The 19,645-nt window shown below is 42.9% G+C and overlaps 1 protein-coding gene across 1 annotated transcript in view; it reads left to right on the top strand.

The window, feature by feature from the left end:
- The window catches only part of fam163ab (family with sequence similarity 163 member Ab), a 21,997-nt gene extending 4,160 nt beyond the window's left edge, over positions 1-17,837 (top strand). The window contains exons 2-3 of the mRNA XM_072660996.1: positions 11,901-12,015; positions 12,717-17,837. Coding sequence (XP_072517097.1) covers positions 11,923-12,015; positions 12,717-13,064 — 441 coding nt within the window. The 5' untranslated portion in view covers positions 11,901-11,922 and the 3' untranslated portion in view covers positions 13,065-17,837. The remainder of the gene's footprint in view (positions 1-11,900; positions 12,016-12,716) is intronic.
- Positions 17,838-19,645: the final 1,808 nt, after the last annotated feature.

The following is a 19,645-nucleotide window of genomic DNA, read 5'->3' as shown; positions in this document are numbered from 1 at the left end:
CTGTAAGGATTTGATTGCACTCAACAATGTTGGAGGATCCCCAAAATCCCCAATATTTTATTGGCAGTGCTTCTCCACAGGGATTAGACAAACCGTGTGTGTGTGTGTGTGCAATTACACAGCAATTTTAGCCTGTAGTATTAGCTTTTGAGGCTCCACCCAGAGTCATTGATGGATGGAAATTAGAATTAGAGAGAAGTAAGAAGGGACTGGGGTTCTGATACGGCTCCACACCGACCCACATGCCACACTGAATGACTGCCCAGAAGAGGGCCATGTATGGTCTTCAGAACCCAAATTTTATTTATCCTCTTGATGTAGTTCTACTTATAATTCTAGTTATAATATATAATAATAATAACACAACAACAACATCATGACAATAATAATAATAATATAAGAAGAAGAATATCTATTGAATCTATTTATTCACTTCTATTGAAAGCTAAGAAGGTTTCTCCCTCTAGTGTAAAGTAATCACTGTGATCATTAACTGGTCGCTGACAATGGAAGTTGATATACTGATCAACAATATACAAAAGTTAAACCATCTTAGACCAATATAAACCATCTTAAATCAGTATAAACCAGTTTAAACCATCTTAGACCAGCATAAACCATCTTAGACCAGCATAAACCAGCTTAGACCAGCATAAACCAGCTTAGACAAATGGAAACCATTTTAGACCAGCATAAACCAGCTTAGACCAGAATAAACCAGCTTAGACCAATAGAAACCACTTAGACCAGCATAAACCATCTTAGACCAGAATAAACCATCTTAGACAAATGGAAACCATTTTAGACCAGCATAAACCAGCTTAGACCAGAATAAACCAGCTTAGACCAATAGAAACCACTTAGACCAGTTTAAACCATCTTAGATCAGAATAAACCATCTTAGACCAATAGAAACCACTTAGACCAGAATAAACCATCTTAGACCAGAATAAACCATCTTAGACCAATAGAAACCTGCTTAGACCAGCATAAACCAGCTTAGACCAGTTTAAACCGTCTTAGACCAGCATAAACCAGCTTAGACCAGTTTAAACCGTCTTAGACCAGCATAAACCAGCTTAGACCAGTTTAAACCGTCTTAAACCAGCATAAACCAGCTTAGATAGTTCATCTACATATATAATACAGTATGTATTTATTAATTACTGCTATTTATATATTATATAAATATAATATCAGTTCTAAAGGAACAGTGAGCACTGGGGAAAGGGACCCCCAGCCAAACGCAGATATGACATGTGAGCTAGTATGGGGACCTGTGCCAGTGTAGAGCAAATGAAGTCCACATTGTGAGCCAACATTGGAGCTGATGGCAATGCTCTTGCTGTTTCAGCTTTTATGGCTTTTTTAACTATGCAGCAATATCATTAGAGAGCAGATCCAGCACTTCATGTGGAAAGGCTGCATACTGATGAATGTGCACCTACTTTATAGGTTCACCAATCCAGCAAGCACAACATCTCTGCACATCATTAAATACAAGCCTTCGTTTTCCAGCAGTGCTCTGTGATCCACCGGCAACACGCCGGACAGCAGGACGCGCTGAATGAAGAGGCGGGCGGTGGCTTAAGGTTGTTGGATATTTGAGACTGTGCTGTGGCTTTGTCCTTGGGCTGGGAAGCTCACGTGGAGCACCTATAAATCCTGCAGCACCGACCTTAGCAGCACATTATTTCCCCGCAGACTGTGCTCTCTGAGACTCAGGAAGACCTGCCACTTTTCCATCTGTGTACACGAGCACTTCACACTGCAAATGCCAGCTACTGCGTGCACCTTAAACATGCAGGAATGGAGAGACAGGAAATGGCTTTTATTATCTGGCTCCAAAGGCACCTGTCAAGAGGGAGCAGGTGAACAGTCAGTTCTTGAAGGTGATGAAGGTGATGAAGGTGCTGACAAGCGTAAGAATCTGAGACACTTTGACAAGAACCCAAACTGTGATGTTCTAGACAATGACTGGGTCAGAACATCTCCAGAACATCTCCAGAACATCAGCAAGAAGGTCTTGTGGGGTGTTTTCCCAGTATGCAGTGGTCAGCACCTACCCTACCAAAAGTGCTCCAAGGAAGGACAACCAGTGAACCAGCGGCAGGGTCAGGGTCCGGGTACCACCTCACAATATACATATGGACTTATGGATCTGCTGCTAATGTTAGTCCTGGACACCTTCAGAGAGACATTTGGCAGCACAAGGGGGACATAATATTAGGTAGAATATATTATAATATAAGTATAATATTGGGGAGGTGGTTTTAATGTTATGGCTGATGGTGTAAAAAGATGATCTTCACGTTGTGGGATAATATCATGATGACTGGACCAGTGGAAATGATCTACAATTACTTCGTGGTTAACAGGTTCTATACACTGGTGGTCTATATAGAACCTCTCTGTGTATATTTTGGTTTATATAGCACCACAAATGAGCAGCTCCACCCTGGCTCCACCCACTCATACACACACACCTCATTAGCTCTATTACATATTACCATGGTTGAAAAACGTTTTCTGAATTATAATTTAAATTATAGGAGTATATATTATTTAGTTACACTGTGTGTCCAAATGCCCTTGTAATGAATATATTCAGGGTACTTTAAGTCACACCTATTGCTGATACAGATGTGCAAATCAACACACAGTTTGTCTAGTCCCTGTAGAGAAATAATGCCAATAGAATAGGACTCTCTAGAGCAGATAGTAAACTTGACCCTATTGGCTCCATGCTGCCTAATTCCAGGCGTGGGCTAAAGGGGTATAGCTAAAGCCCCCCAGCATTGAGCTGTGGAGCAGTGGAAGAACTGTGTTCTCTGGAGGGAAAGATAATGCGCCATTCAATACTTTTGGATGGGATGAGTTGGGGAGTTGGGGATGATGTGGTGGGGTGATGATCATCATCCAACACCTTGACCTCACTAGTCTTGTCGCTGAATGCTAAGCAAAGCTATGCTCCTTCAGAATCTAGTAGAAAGTCTTCTTCTCTGGACAGTAGAGACAGTTACTCCAACAGAAGCAGGATCAGCTCTTTTAATACCCTTGATTTCAGAAGAAACAGTGAATGAGCAGGTGTCCCAATACTTTTGTCCACGTAGCGTAGTTAGCTTGCTAACTCAGTAATCAATTATTTAGAGGTCTACTACATTGCAGCAGTCTAATCCACATTCAGAGGCAGAACCCAGTCAAATACAGAGGCGTTTGGTCTCGTCACAGTACCACAGAGTGCACTGCAGCACAGGAGATGTCCCCAGAGAGGCAGAAATACACAAATTACATTAGCCCCTTGGCCGTGAATCCTATTTCAGTCTTTGCCCGGCGATGCATAGGGGCACCATGTTTCATCTGTAGCCTCCGAAACAGCAGCTTTGGCGCTGGCATGCTTTATGTAGGCATGGGGATTTCTGGGAAGCCATACAAATAAATGCATTTAGCTTTTTGTGTGTTGAGTGTGACACTGAGACTAATGCCCTGCAGCGCTCTGCCCTCAGGGAAGCCCTCTGAAATACAGGCCTGTAAAAATGAATACTGTAACATGCAGACGCCATTAAAACCAGCTTACGCTGCAGTGCTGATTAAACCAGGCGCTCTGCTGTCTGTTGTAATCTCACAAATGCTCTGATCTCATGGCACAGAGAACCTCCCCACGGTTCGCTTGGCTTTATCTTACCTATTATGAACAATGATGTCAGTATGAAGACCACAATACTCAACACTACACTTCACCCAATAGAACTCAGCGATGAATAATATTAATATTAATAATAATATCAGAGCCTCAGATCTTCAAAGCCATTCTGACTGGGCTTACTGCCGGGCCAAGCAGGCCCTTAATGCAATTCTTACCTCCATATCATATATTACCTTTAATTTACATGGAATTTCACTCTCTCTAAATATTTAATATTTAACAATTAAATTCAATTACTAGATAATCTGTAATTCCAGATATCTTCACTAAAATACTGACTAGTAAATATCAATACTATTATAATTACTAGTCCAATACAATTTGTAGATCCTAAATACACATCACTACTACCCAAAACTAAATTAAAAATATGCTGAATTTGCATTAGCACTAATCAGAACTCATTTACAGAGAACTCTTTATGGACAAAAGTATTGGGACACCTGTTCATTTATTTTGTTTCTTCTGAAATCAAGGGTATTAAAAGAGCTGATCCTGCTTCTGTTGGAGTAACTGTCTCTACTGTCCAGAGAAGAAGACTTTCTACTAGATTCTGAAGGAGCATTGCTGTGAGGATTTGATTGCACACTGACGAGGTTAGTGAGGTCAGGATATTGGATGATGATGATCACCACCCCACCTCATCATCCACAACTCTCAAACTCATCCCATCCAAAAGTACTGGATGGAGCTCCTCCACCATCATTCCAGAGAACACAGCTCTTCCACTGCTCCACAGCTCCTTAATGCTGGTGGGCTTTATACCCCTCTAGCCCACGCCTGGCATTAGGCAGCATGGTGAACAACTTGCCATACAACACAAACAGTGTATGTTCGGACATCAAGTCATAGCAGAGCAAGAGAAGATACAGCTCTGCCCTTCTTATGACTCTACCATGAACATAATGGTTGTGCAGGCAAAGGAGTATTAATCCTGTATGTGTGAAGTAAAAGCTGAACGCTGCATGCAGTACTTTATTTTTATTTATTTCATTAATTATATAATTAGGGGTGTCTATTGTGGGAGCACTGCTGAAAGGGTGGTTCTCGATTTTACAAGTGAACAGACAGGATTAAAAATAAACCTTTAAGACGAGGTATAAAAACAACCATCCAGTGGCACTATAATATGTAGATTTCTACATAACATGTATTTGAGGCTGCTGGCAGGATGCAGTCCTAATAAAAGCACTTCCTAATTATCTTTAAACAGTGCCTATGCGTGTTGTGATCCTCTGCTTGGCACTGTAATTGGGCGGTAATCAGTGGGTGCTATTGTTATTTCCCACTAAGCAGTTCCACATGGACGACACGCCCGCTGAAATAGCTTCCACTGAAGAGGAGATACTGAGACAGTGTCCGCTGCGCTGGTTCTGGACAGGAAGCGGACTGATGTTCCACAGATAAAGATGGGGTAGATAGAGTGAAAGGGAAAGAGCCGTCAGGTTGATGGAAAGAGGAGAGGGGGATGTCATGATGAGAACAGACAGAAAGTGAAGAATGAGATAAAAGAGGGCGGTGTGCCCAGACCGGGCCGAGCAGGCGAGCTGGGGAGGTGTAGTTTGGCAGGCCGCTCGGCCGGGTTAGTGCTGAAGAGATATCCCGCCTGTGGCAGCTGGAAGGATGAAGTTCAGCGAGCTGACGGACAGAATCGCCTCTAAAACAAAGTAAAGAGTACAAACTGAAGACAAACCAACCTCACATGGACTGTTTCTGACAGGCCTGTATATAAACACACACACACACACACACACACACACATACCAAGCATTATATACTGGGAAATCACAGCAGTTGATCCATACATAGAACTAAAACAAATCTTTCTGAGAAACAGACACATAGACAGACAGACATATAGCTATATATGTATATATGTATATATATATTTTTTTTTTTTAAGATGACAGACAGTGTATAGGGAGAGGTAGATAGACAGACATAGACAAAACAGACACATAGACAGACAGACAGACAAATATATGGATAGACAGTCAGATAGATTGACAGATATACAGATAGAGAGACAGACATATATATATATATATTTATATATATATGCACATAGTCAGACACAGACAGATAGATAGACAGACATATAGATGTTAAGATAGAGAGACATATATATATTTTAAGAAGACAGCGAGACAGACGGACAGACACGTATAGGGAGAGGTAGATAGATAGATAGACAGACAGACATACATATGGACAGACAGTCAGATAGATAGAGAGACAGACATATATAATTATATATATATATATATATATATATATATATATATATATATATATATACACACAGACAGATAGATAGACAGACATACAGATGTTAGGATAGAACGACATATCTCTAATTCTCTCTCTCTCTCTCTCTCTCTATATATATATATATATATATATATATATATATATATAGATGGATAGACAGACATTGACACACATAGACAGACAGGTGTCAGACATAAATATATATATATATGTGTGTGTGTGTGTGTGTATAGGTATAGGTAGGTAGATAGACAGACAGAAGAGGGATAGAACTTAGAGACTGTGTGTAATTGATCTGTCTATCTATTTTGTCTGTTTAGCCGTTCTGTCTATATAGTCTCTCTATATCTGTGCATCTATCTGTGTATCTGTCTGTCTGTCTATCTCTATATATAGATAGATGAGGGGATGGACATTATTGATCTGTGAGGAGATATGTGGATGCTGCTGAATGTGATCATCATCTGACCAGCGGTTTTATCAAAACTGCCTTTTCCTCTTTACTGTTTTACCCAGCACACAGCTCCTCTTCCTCCTCCTCTTCCTCCTCCTCCTCCTCTTCATGTTATACTGTTTGTAAGCTGTTACTGCAGTGTTCACTTTCACAGTACTGAAACTGCCAGCAACTGCAGCGTCACACACTTCAGCCATTCTCAGTCTGCGCTTCTGAGGGTGTTCTTATGCCTCAAGGTAATAATTATAGTCAAATGACCACAGGTCAGGCTTTAACCTTCTCACAGCGCAGTAGTTTTCATAGTTTGCAGGGCATATGTGGTATTTTATCCATATCGTGCGTTCTTACTATGGTAATTATATATACTAATGTTAATAGAATTTGATGTCTGGCTCAAGGACAGGTGTGTGACCCCAGACTGCCACGTGGAGGCCTGCAGTGTTGCCCACCATAACATTAGTTTTTTAGTAGGTACAGCAGTTACAGTAATGTGGATTATGGGTTGGATTTGTAAGCCTGCAGTGAAAGAGTTAAATCCTGTTCTTCCACCTAAAGAAAGTCTTCCACAAAGGGCCGCTGATTCCAGCTGGCTCAGTCCTCCTGGTTCAATAGTACTGTAGTTAATTGGCTGGGCTGATGGAGAGCAAGAGTGCTCCCTAAAGCAGAAGCGTGTGTTCGCCAGCGCTCGGCTGCAGGAAGTCTTATCAGCGCTGCAGCCCTTCAGGCTGTAAAGGCGATTGAAGGCTGTGCCAGGCTTTTGCATTTTCATTCTTGCTCTAATCTGGGCCCGGCAGCGAGGAGAGCTCATCCAGCCGTCCGCTCGGCTGCTGTATGAGCAGAATTTCAAATCGCTCTCCGCCCGGAGTCCCATGTGCCAGACTTTAGCTGGAGGAGGATGGGGAGAGGATGACATATACACCCTACAGTCAGTCCACTTCTCCAGTTATGAAATAGCAGCAGCTTTTGCTGGAATTGCACATGCACCCGTGTCCAAGTGTATATACATAGCATTATAATATACAACGATCGACCACAACATTAAAACCGCCTGCCAAATATTGCGTAGGTTCTCCTTGTGCTGCCAAAACAGTTGGGTGCCCATGACCCTGGTTATCCTTCCTTGGAGCACTTTTGGTAGGTACTGACCTGCTGCATACCGGGAGAGAACACCCCACAAGACCCGCCTGATGTTTGGGAGATGTTCTGACCCAGTCATTGTCTAGAACATCACAGTTTAAGGTTTGACCTTCAAGAATGGGCTGTTCACTTGCTGCCTAATATGTAGATCCAGCAGTTGGCAGGAGCCACTGGAAGCAGAGCATCAATGTTATTCACTTTACCTGTGAGTGGTGTTAATGTTATGGCTGATCGGAGGTATGTATATTACATAACAAACCTGGGCCACCGTTTTTACCACAATCTACGACCCCCTCTGTGACATCATGCTACCAGTGCTGGGAGGTTGCAGGGGTGGGCAGTTGTGGTTCTGGAGGGCTGGATTTCTGCACAGTGCTTTTCCTGCTGAAGCACACCTGATTCACCTTACCTGTTGATGGCCAGGTTCGAAAGGTCAGTTAGAGCAGGGAAATTGGGAATCACTGTGCTGGACTCCGGCCCCTGTAACTGGCCTGTGGCATCATTCTGGAGCAAACTGGCCATCTCCAAGTACTGGTGTGGACGGCACCTTTAGAACTAGACCCCATTGCTGTAAAATCCAGTCCATCACACAAACCCTCACGCATTTGAATCCTGACCAAGCCGCTGCTGAAAAGAAGCTGTCAGACTAGCTTAAATCCAGAGTGATGAATTATTTCCCACTCAGCATGAAGAAGAATGGATATGGAGAGAGAAAGGAGCAGGTGTCTCTGTCTCTCTGTCTCTCCCTCTCGCGTCCTCTCTCTCAGCCTGTGGTGAGCCGTCATTATCCTCATCCAGCTGCATGATTGCATTTCATCATGCCAGCTCCTTAATCAAATCTGCACTCCTGGTCAAACTCAATTCTGCCGAGCTGCTTGACCCGACACTTCTTCTGTCAGCATGCTCTCTACACCCCTACACAACAGAAACAACAGCTCCCTCTCTCCATTGAGCTCTATCTCTCTCCATCTATCTCTCCCCATCTGTCTCCTTAAAGAAGCTAAATGCAGTCATTAGAAGGGGTGTCCATAAATATTTGGACATATAGTGTATGTACAGTATATCTAACTCACCCGGCCTCCCATCCATCCGGTAACGTCTCAGTTCCGGGTGAGTTAGATATACTGTACATACACTATATGTCCAAATATTTATGGACACCCCTTCTAATGACTGCATTTAGCTTCTTTAAGTTGCACTCATTGCTGACACAGATGTGCAAATGCACACACACAGCTTATCTAGTCCCTGTAGTAAAGTACTGCCAGTAGAATGGGACAGGTGTGGGCTAGAGGGCGAGGTGTGGAGCTAGAGCTCCATCCAGTACTTGTGGGATGAGTTGGGGATGATGATGATGAGGTGAGGTGGTCTCATTACGTTCTTGTGGTTACATTCAACCAAATCCTCACAGCAGTGCTCAAAAACGCCTTTTCCTGGACAGTTGAGAAAGTCACTACCCTTGTATCTCCATTTTTGCCATTTTTACTTCCTGACATTGGTTCTTTATATTGTAGAAGAATTTCATTATATATAATATAATTTATATATTAGTACTGAAATATATATTATTTTTTAATTTTTTTAGAAAAGGAAAAAGACGGTTCTGTTGTGGAAGTGCAGGAGAGAGAACCACAACCATTAATTTAATTTAATTCAATTCTAATTTAATTCAATTTTATTTCTAAAGCACTTTTCACAGTAAATGTTGTCATAAAGCAGAGATTGTAGGGTAGTGGAGAGCCGGGTCTGGCGTTACCGGGACAGAACAGTCAGAACAGGGCATCTGAAAACAAGGGAAAGAGAGAGAGAGAAAGAAAACTGAGAGGAAGGAAAACGGGGGCTAGGAGGCTCACAGGTTACACAGAGGGACAAGTCTGATCCAGAGGGTAGACAGGCACCAGCACCCAAATCGAATGGACTCGCATCAGCAGTGGAACCACATGTTGCAATGGTGCATTTACATTGATATATAGAATATGATACCGTAAACAACATCAGCAGAAGAAGAGAATGAGAAAAATTCATAAAGTGAATTTGGAAGCTTTATTAGCGACTGTCTGAAGATCTTACGTGCAAATCCTGTCACACAGGTAGGAGGATGTTATGAGCGGTGTGATTGCAAGGGAACTGAACCCTAGTTTGCAGCAGGAAAGTCAATGTCGTTAACCACCACACCACACCACTGATGCTTATGGCAGCATTAGCACTGTGCTCATAGCAGTAATATTATAATAAGGTGACTGACCAGGATAATTGGGGATGAATTGATGATGATATGTGATCAATCAGCTTCTGCATTTTGAGTGTTTTGGAGACTGAGGAAACATTTAATAGATATATGGTTTATGATTAGGCTATGTGTCTGTGTAGCCCTGCTGACCGGCTTGCTGTGGGCAGGGTGAACATGAGCCGACTCTCCGGCCAGACGGATTTGATTTTGTTGCTGTAGAGATGCACCAGGATACACAAACAGGAAGCAGCTAATTGGATGATTGCACGTCCATTCTGGGCAGTAAGAAACCGATACTGACACATTGGATAGTGGTGGTGATGTGATGCACCGTGAGAGAGATATTCACTTTCCGTTTCCTCTGTTTAACGAGAAACAAGCCCACTTCACTGTCATTTTAATCAGACTGTGATCGAACACCACAGGACACTGTCTTCTACATGCAGTGAACTGAGAGGGGTATTTTATCTGGGTGATGGAGAAGGCTTATTTTGCTTGTAAGGGTGTACAGCGCCATCTTGTGTTTCCATTCAGTGTTACAAAGCAGGCCTGTGATTTATATGAACTGAAATACTGGTGCGTCATTTCCCTCTGCTGTGTGCCTTGACCGTTCCTGAGCTGAATGTGAAATCACCTTTCATGTTTTTAATAGGACATAATCACCATATTCAATATTAACAGATTCGTTGGTTGTAGATAAATACAGTATTTACTGATATCTGAATATGCTTATGCTGTAGAACTGTGTGTAATTGACATAAGCTGTAAAAATACAAAATAAGATATTTTACATGATGAATTGAGCTGTAGATGACTTTAAAAGCTTAGCAACACCAAGAACACTATTATAAAATGAATATGAAAAACGTATTGTGTTAGATTTAAATTGATGATCAGATCATGAAGCAGAAAAAAACTATTGCAAAAATACATATAAATAAATACAGCAAATTATTTGATAAAACATGTAAAAATTTTGTTGTGCTATTTGTAAAACTGAAACCTGCACTGAGTGAGTTATTTTTGTTTATTGGTCAAAAATAACAGTTTATTAATAACCACAGCTTTTCTCACACTTCTTATGTATATACTGTATCTGGTACCTGGTGTCAGTACATTTGTATATTTCAGCGTGCAACCACTTTATCACTCCTGGCAGTTAATTTTTTATTTATAGTTATTATTTTCTTATTAATTGTTTATTTACTTATTTTATTTTTTCTTATTAAATATTAGTCATAAATATTAACCACTATAACACTATGCAAAACCACTGTATGTAACCACTATACATAACCACTGTATATAACCACTATACATAACCACTGTATATAACCACTATACATAATCACTATACATAACCACTGTATATAACCACTATACATAACCACTGTTTATAACCACTATACACAACCACTGTTTATAAGCACTATACATAACAACTGTATATAACCACTATACATAATCACTATACATAACCACTGTATATAACCACTATACACAACCACTGTATATAATCACTATACACAGCCACTGTATATAACCACTATACACAACCACTGTTTATAAGCACTATACATAACCACTGTATATAACCACTATACATAATCACTATACACAACCACTGTATATAACCTCTATACACAACAACTGTATATAACCACTATACATAACCACTGTATATAACCACTATACACAACCACTGTTTATAATCACTATACACAACCACTGTATATAACCACTATACATAACCACTGTATATGACCACTATACACAACCACTGTTTATGACCACTATACATAACCACTGTATATGACCACTATACACAACCACTGTTTATGACCACTATACATAACCACTGTATATGACCACTATACACAACCACTGTTTATAACCTCTATATATAACCACTATACATAACCACTGTATATAACCACTATACACAACCACTGTTTATAAGCACTATACATAACCACTGTATATAACCTCTATATATAACCACTATACATAATTCAGATTCAGATTCATTGCCAAGTGATTCTAAGGGTTCTGAGCATGTCTCTGTTCTGAGCCTGTGCCTCTGTGTCTCTGATTGTTGGCAGGGTTTGATGGAGAGCTGGTCGAATGACAGCGGGAACTGTCGTCATAACTGGAGGAATACTCGCAACGGTGATACTGCTGTGTATCATTGTGGTGCTCTGCTACTGCCGACTCCAGGTGAGCTCAGAAGGACCACCTGCTTTCAAAGATGTACTTAGAAGGTCCAAACATCTCCTCCACTCCCTCTGTTAAAGGAGTATCAAACCCCACTTAACGTGTGTGGTTTTATGTCCCAATGTTTGTGGACACCCCTTCTAATGAATGCATTCAGCTACTTTAAGTTGCATCCATTGCTGACACAGAGGTGCAAAAGCACACACATCTGTAAAGAAGTACTGCCAATAGAATAGGACACAAAGCTGCCTAATGCCAGGCGTGGGCTAGAGGGGTATAAAGCCCCCCTGCATTGAGCTGTGGAGCAGTGGAAGAACTGTGTTCTCTGGAGTGATGGTGGTGGAGGAGCTCCATCCAGTACTTTGGGGATGATGAGGTGGGGTCGTGATCATCATCCAACATCCTGACCTCACTAACGCTCTTGTCGCTGAATGCAATCAAACCCTCACTGCAATGCTCCTCCAAAATCTAATAGAAAGTCTAACAATAGAAACAGTAGAGACATTTATTCCAACAGAAGCAGGATCATCTCTTTTTAATATAGATAGCAGGTGTCCCAATACTTTTGTCCAAATATTATATGTCTGTTGTGATAGGTTAAATCATTGTAACATGATTGCTTTCTTTGTTTATTTATTTATTTGTCCTTTTTATCTCTCCTGGTGTCCTCACTCTCTCTCTCTCTCTCTCTCTCTCTCTCTCAGTATTACTGCTGTAAGAAGAATGGATCTGATCCAGACTCCTCCTCCTGCTCTCAGGCTCAGCTGGCCTGCGACTCCTGCAGCCCTCCCAGGTTGGACGGGGCCGGCGTCGCACCCCTGTCCCTGTCGGCCCGCAGCTTCTGCCCCACCTGCTCGCCCTACGGCTCGTCCTACTACATCCGCGCCACGGACGAGACTCGCAACGGAGCCGAGCGCATCGGATACATGCCTGGTCAACACGAGAGCCCGTCTCTGTCCCTCACACTGCCCTCCACACACAGCACCTCGCTGAGCTCACACACCCTGCCGGACTTCTACTCCAACACACGCGCCATCAGCACGGACGTCTGACCGGTGGGGGAGAAGTTAGAGCTGTCAGGCCTGCAGGGAGCCAATCCTGGGCCTTAGTACTGTAGTACTGAGGGCACTGGGGTAGCAGGAACCTGAAAGATCTGGGTCTGAATGAATGGTTTACTGGTCCCTGACACACCACACCAACTTTGATGAACTATCAGCAACTGAGCATCTTACATCTTCTGTGAACAGATGGCCAAACAAAACATTCAGTGCAGTTAAATTAAATACACTATATGGACAAAAGTATTGGGACACCTGCTCATTAATCGCTTCTTCTGAAATCAAGGGTATTAAAAGAGCTGATCCTGCTTTTGTTGGAGTAACTGTCTCTACTGTCCAGAGAAGAAGACTTTCTACTAGATTTTGGAGAAGGAGCATTGCTGTGAGGATTTGATTGCATTCAGCCACAAGAGCGTTAGTGAGGTCAGGATGTTGGATGATGATTACCACCCCACCTCATCATCCCCAAATCCCCAACTCATCCCAAAAGTACTGGGTGGAGCTCCACCACCACCATCATTCCAGAGAACACTGTTCTTCCACTACTCCACAGCTCCTCAACGCTGGGGGGCTTTATACCCCTCTAGCCCACGCCTGGCATTAGGCAGCATGGAGCCAATAGGCTCATAATGTTTATCTGCTCCAGAGAGTCCTATTCTATTGGCAGTAGTTCTGTACAGGTACTGTCAGTAATGGGTTCAGTTTAAAATAGCTGAATGTCTTCATTAGAAGGGGTGTCCACAAACATTTGGACATATAGTGTAACTCTTTTTAAACTAGGAGGTCCCAAAGTCCACACTTGGTATTTGAGGGTTGTTTTATTTATTTGTGTTCGATTCCCCCTGTCAGGGCAGTCAGGCTGGGACATTGAAGGCTAGCATGAGCATCCCCGAGCCACACAATGCTCCCCAAACCGCTCTGCAAAGCAACCTCATCAGGCAGCTCATTGTACTGGGAGGAGAATTACCACTGTGCTGAGGGAGGGGGGAGAGCGAGGGCCAGGTATGCTCTCTGGGATGCCCAACCACGAATGGCTGTGGTATAACTGGGGTTTGAACTTGCAATCTCCAGATGATAGCTTTGCAATTTGTGGTTTCACTCGAGAGCACATGTGGCATGTCCTACAGTACAGTGCAAAAGTTTTAGTCCCTTGTGAGAATTAGAGAGCAAAGAGCTGCTGATCTGCTAAAACTAAATCACTGATATCAGAATAAACACTAATAATAACACTCCTACAGAAAGTGGTGGTGGTTCTCAATCACTGTGTTCATCATTAGAACATCTCCAAAGTTCTCCTCTCTCATGGAGTCTAGTATTATTTAGAGTTCTCCTCAGATCAACACCTGGTTTGGTGGTAAATCAGGGCTTAATGATGGTAAATCAGGTGAGCTGCTGCTGCTGCTGCTGCTGCTGCTGCTGATGATGGAGGTGAACACATCCTCCACGCTGTGCTGGCTGGACTGGGGGGAGTCCAGGAGAACCCTGGAGGAGCCGAGCTCTGTTCTTCAGACTAGCTCACCGACAAGATCTTACTACTTTCTTCAGAATGAGAAGCTCTTGTTTCTCCTTTTTACTGGATTTATGTTCACCTGCTTTATCTGTTCTGAGGAGATCTGGAGCTTCTGCAGTAGAACTCTCCCACTGCTGAGAGACAGGATCTAGAAGAACGTAATTAGGGGCCTAAAAGCTCTGTACAGTTCTGGAGATGTGATTTTATCAAATGGTCAGATCCAAACGTGGTCATGGTTGTGAACTGCTCTGTCGCTGACTTTAACGTCAGTTTTAATTGTCACTGTATTGTGTTTAGTGTGGTCTTGCACATTTAGCTAGGGTGACCAGGGCTGGGCGATTTAATCGATTCGATTTTTAATCATGATTTTGGCTTCCAGAATGATAAAAACAGGCTTTTTTTGTAAGATATGCTGCATGTTTCACAGTGATACTGTTGTTTTGTCTTGCATTGTTTACTTTTACTTTATTAATTTTTTTGGCAGTTTAATTATATTTAAAGTTTAAATCCAATTTATTTGGATCGCCCATCACCCAACCCATGCACATTCTCCCCCTATCTGATGCAATGCTCCCGACACTGGCCGCTGGGAGGGTGAAGGCCGATACATGCTTCCATCCTCCGTCCATCCATCCTACGTGCACAGCCAGCCACCACCAGCCACCGCCTCTTTTTCCAAACTGCCGCCTATGCATCACCGGCCAGCCAAAGCACCATGTACCCGGATCTGATACAGCAGCCAGCAGATGCCAGTGCCGGCCAGCATTGCACTGGAGTGATGTGGGGAGAAAGTGCCATCTACCCACCCTGGAAAAAACAAGGCCAGTTCTGCCCTCTCGGAGCCCTGGCTGCTGATGGCCAGCTGCATAACCAGGATGCTGGTCATAGTGACAGCGCCTCATTCTGCTGGACCACTCTGGGCCCGACATCCACTCTTAAAAGACATTTGTTAAGTTCAACTAATGCATGAAGTTTTAAAAGTTAATAATTAATCATGTAAAATAGTTGTGATCTCAATATTAACCAAAAAAAAATCAGGATTCTGAGTTTCACCATCGAGCAATGTTCTAGCTATCCCTGTTGGTGCAGAGGATCAACAACTACTGCTACTGGTGGGTTTGGTGTGTCAGGGCCCATGGAGGAGACCCTCCTTCGGCCCATATGTGTGTGAAGACACCTGCTGCCGCCCCAGGATCTCACTACCCCTGTTTGTTCTGCCCGGGTTAGGTTGGCTCACTGGAGACTGGTTTCTGACTGGTTTCTGGCTTTTCTGAATGAGGGCTATCCAACACAACGTCTCATCCTCTGCTGTTGGGATTTTCTATGTTTTCCACAGTTCAAAAATAATAATCATGTATATCTTCAGCATTAATGTTGGTTTAGAAGATCGAGGATCCCAGACTTTACTGACTGTATATCCAGAGCTTTCTCTATGCAAGGCCTGTTAGCTCCAACAGAGAGAGAAGCCAAACAGCATCACTGAACCTTCCAGAGACCTTGACTCTCATGTGAATGACACATGCTAACATACACCATACGCTGATCAGCCATAACATTAAAACCACTGACAGATGAAGGGAATAACACTGATGATCTGATGATCTGGTTCCAGTGGTAGAGGTGGATCTACATATTAGGCAGTGAGTGAACAGTCAGTTCTTGAAGGTGATGATGAAGGTGATGAAAAATGGACGAATCTGGGACACTTTGACAAGAAGCCAACTAAAGTGATAGTAGACAATGACTGGGTCAGAACATCTCCAACAAAACATCAAGCAGGTCTTGTGGGGTGATCCTGGCATGCAGTGGTCAGCACCTACCAAAAGTGCTCGAAGGTCATGGGTGCCAAATTCTCACTGATGCTCGTGGAGGCCCCACCTCACAGCTTACATCTTGGTGCCAGACCCCACAGGACACCTTCAGAGGTCTTGTGGAGTCAGAGCTCTTTTGGTGGCACGAGGGAGGGCCTACATGATATTAGGCAGGTGGTTTTAATGTTATGGCACACAGAGATTGATAATCTGCATCTGTACTTTTTACACAATGTTTATTCTTTATTTTTTCAGATTCCCACAGTTTGCTGAATTTGTTGGAATACCCAACTGATGTAATCAGCTGTTTCTAAACCTGCTTTCGTTTGTATTAAATGTGATTGTTGTTCACCACTATGATTCAGTATAGGAGGCGTTCGCCTCATGTATGTCCCAAGATTAGTCCCTGATCGTAGCTTTAATGTTTATTGACATATAATGTTTTTTACACCACAAACTAAGAAAAGAGCCGTCAACCCTGGAAGAAATGTCTGTGTATATAAATGACTGTGTTTGGCCAAAGAGGGACAGTAGGGAATCTAATGGACTCTGAGAGAGGAGTCACTGAAGAACACTGACTGCATCTGAGCACAGTGGTCTGTTTGTTCTCAGACCACACTGACTGATGTTCATTCTGGCTAAAAAGGCTCAACAGATTTGTGGAAGTACACTATATGGACAAAAGTATTGGGACACCTATACACTTCTCCTACAATAGCTTTAATATGACGTCTCGTTCTAAACCCATTGGCATTAATCTGGAGCTGGTCCCCCTTTAACAGCAGCTCTACCAGCAGCAGCAGGTCTGGAGCTCTGCTGCAGTTACTGAGTCAGTTGGAGGCTTTTCTGCACTCTGCTCTGAGCTCAGCACTCGGCCCTGACCCCGCTCTGTAACTTTACGTGGTCTGACAGACACTCTGTGGACACTGAGCTGCTCTCTGTGAGCTGTTCCTCCTAAACTCTTCCACTGTTCAATAATAACACCACTCACAGCTGATGGAGGAAGATCTAGGAGGGAGGAAATTTCACCAGCTGACTTGTTGTTGTTGGTGCAGCGGTGTCTCCTATTACATACAGAACCACGCTGGAGTTCAGTGAGCTCTTCAGAACCTCCCGTTCTTTCACTGATGTGTGGAAGAAAGGCAGACTGCAGGGCTAGAGACTGGAGTTTATACACCTGAATTCAGTGATTAAGAGATGTGTCCCAATACTTTTGTCCAGATAGTGTACTTTATGAGGGACTCTATCTGATTTCATTTCCCTGTTGTTGTTAAATGACCTGTTTTGAGATCAAACAGTGATGCCTGGACACATCCATTATGTTTTCACTGTCTGAAGTCGTCCGTGGTCTGAAGCAGACGCCCTGCTGAGCCTCTGGTTTATCGTGTGGAGAAAAGTGTTTAGTGTTTTCCAGATTAGAATGTGAGTGACTGTTTAAAGTGGATTGAAACAGCCAAGCAAAAAATAATAATCAATAAAGATCATGATTCAAATCTTAACCAGTCTTGCTGACACTTGTTTAATTTCATTCACCTTCTGCCCATCTCAGAAGCCTTTCTGTTAGACAAACAGGTCAGACAATCTGACTCTCTTCAGATTCTTCTGAGGTGTCCCCGGTGTGCAGGGGTCAGTACCTACCAAGAGTGCTCCAAGATAGTACAGTCAAAGGTCATGGCTTCCCAAGACTCGTTGGCGCTCATGGAGGCCCCACCTCACAACTTTCAGGACTGATTTTAAGGATCTTGGTGACAGAGAGGTCTTCAGAGGTCTTGTGGAGTCCACGCCTCAACAGGTCTGAGCTGCACAATGTAAGAGTTTTAATGTTATGTTATGGCTGATTGCGTGGCACCTGCTGTAGCTTACTGCTGCATCTCTATAGATGGTTATAAGCCTCCATTAGTTTTTAAGGATAAAGGTGCACGTATTTGTCACTGTACACTCCCTGCATTTAACCCATCTGGTAGTGAACACTCACACCCAGAGTGGTGGGCAGCCAACTCCAGCGCCCGGGGAGCAGAGAGGGTAAAGGGCCTTGCTCAAGGGCCCAACAGTGGCAGCTTGCCGAGCCTGGGAATCGAACCCACAACCCTGTTATCGATATCCCGGCGCTCTAACCGCTGAGCCACCACTGCCCCGTAGGAGTCATGTCTTCCCTGGGGGCCTACAAAATAGTATGCACTGGTTTTATTGTTCTGGCTGGTCAGTGTATTCTCCATATTAATTTCATGAGGACAATTCCCCTACTTTAAAAAAAACGATCTCAAATCCCAGGTCTTTCTGCTTGCCATCAGCAGCCGGAGTCAGAGAGAGTGCAGTTGGCCTTGCCCTCTCAGGGGTGGGTTGATGGCACTCCCTCCTCCCCACATCACTCCATGTATGCTGTTGGTCAGCATGGGCCAACATCACATCAACTGATGTATCAGAGCTGGGAAACCTATCAGCTACTAGCGACTCTACAATTTTAAAAGAGTTTTGGAGAGTTTTGGACTTGTCCAGTTTTCCTGGTTATGAAAACATGGACTTTTCTTTAGAACAATGACTGTGTGAACAACCTTGAGAACATCACCATCAGTATCACCAGAATGGTCACAACAAACCCAAGAGAGAGCAAAAGTAGAGCTCGAAATGAGGAACTTGTACGTGGAAGCTTTAGTGTTTCCTAATAATTTCCTCATTTAAAGCCTGTCTACACTTTTAAACCCACATTTCTGATCTGAGCTTACTTGTATGTGCTAACAAGGGGGTTGTGTATAATGTGTGTGAAATGCTGAGAGCTTAAAGCGTGGATGTGCTGTACATGTGACTAAAAGGCCATTTCAGGATTTATTATTTTATTTTTTAATAGAAAAGAAAAGAGGCGACGACTGGCTCCTAGTTTTGGGAGCATTGCTGGGGATTAGGGGAGTTTCCATCAATGAGGATTGGGTGACTGGCCTTCTAAATTAGGTAGAAAATGGGCTAAAACTTTTTTTAAATGTCAGCATAATTTAATGGTTTGTAAGCAAAGTGATTCAGAGTGAGTTTGGTGGGAAACCCTCTGTTCTTACCCAGTTTGAATGGCTTACAGTGGCAGCTTGCCTTGTGTTTGCTGAGGGTCCTGCTTACATCAATAGTACCCAAGATTAAGACCTCATAGGTCACACTGAGAGGAGAGAATGATGGTTATTTATTAGTTATTGGAAAGTTATTAACGGGGCACACTTTGTACCTTGTTAATGCCACTTTTGGTTAAATATATGAAAACGGTATGTGTT

The sequence above is a fragment of the Salminus brasiliensis genome, chromosome 17, assembly GCF_030463535.1.
Source record: "Salminus brasiliensis chromosome 17, fSalBra1.hap2, whole genome shotgun sequence".
NCBI classification, from domain to species: Eukaryota; Metazoa; Chordata; class Actinopteri; order Characiformes; family Bryconidae; genus Salminus; species Salminus brasiliensis.
This window is presented reverse-complemented; position numbering and strand designations above follow the sequence as displayed.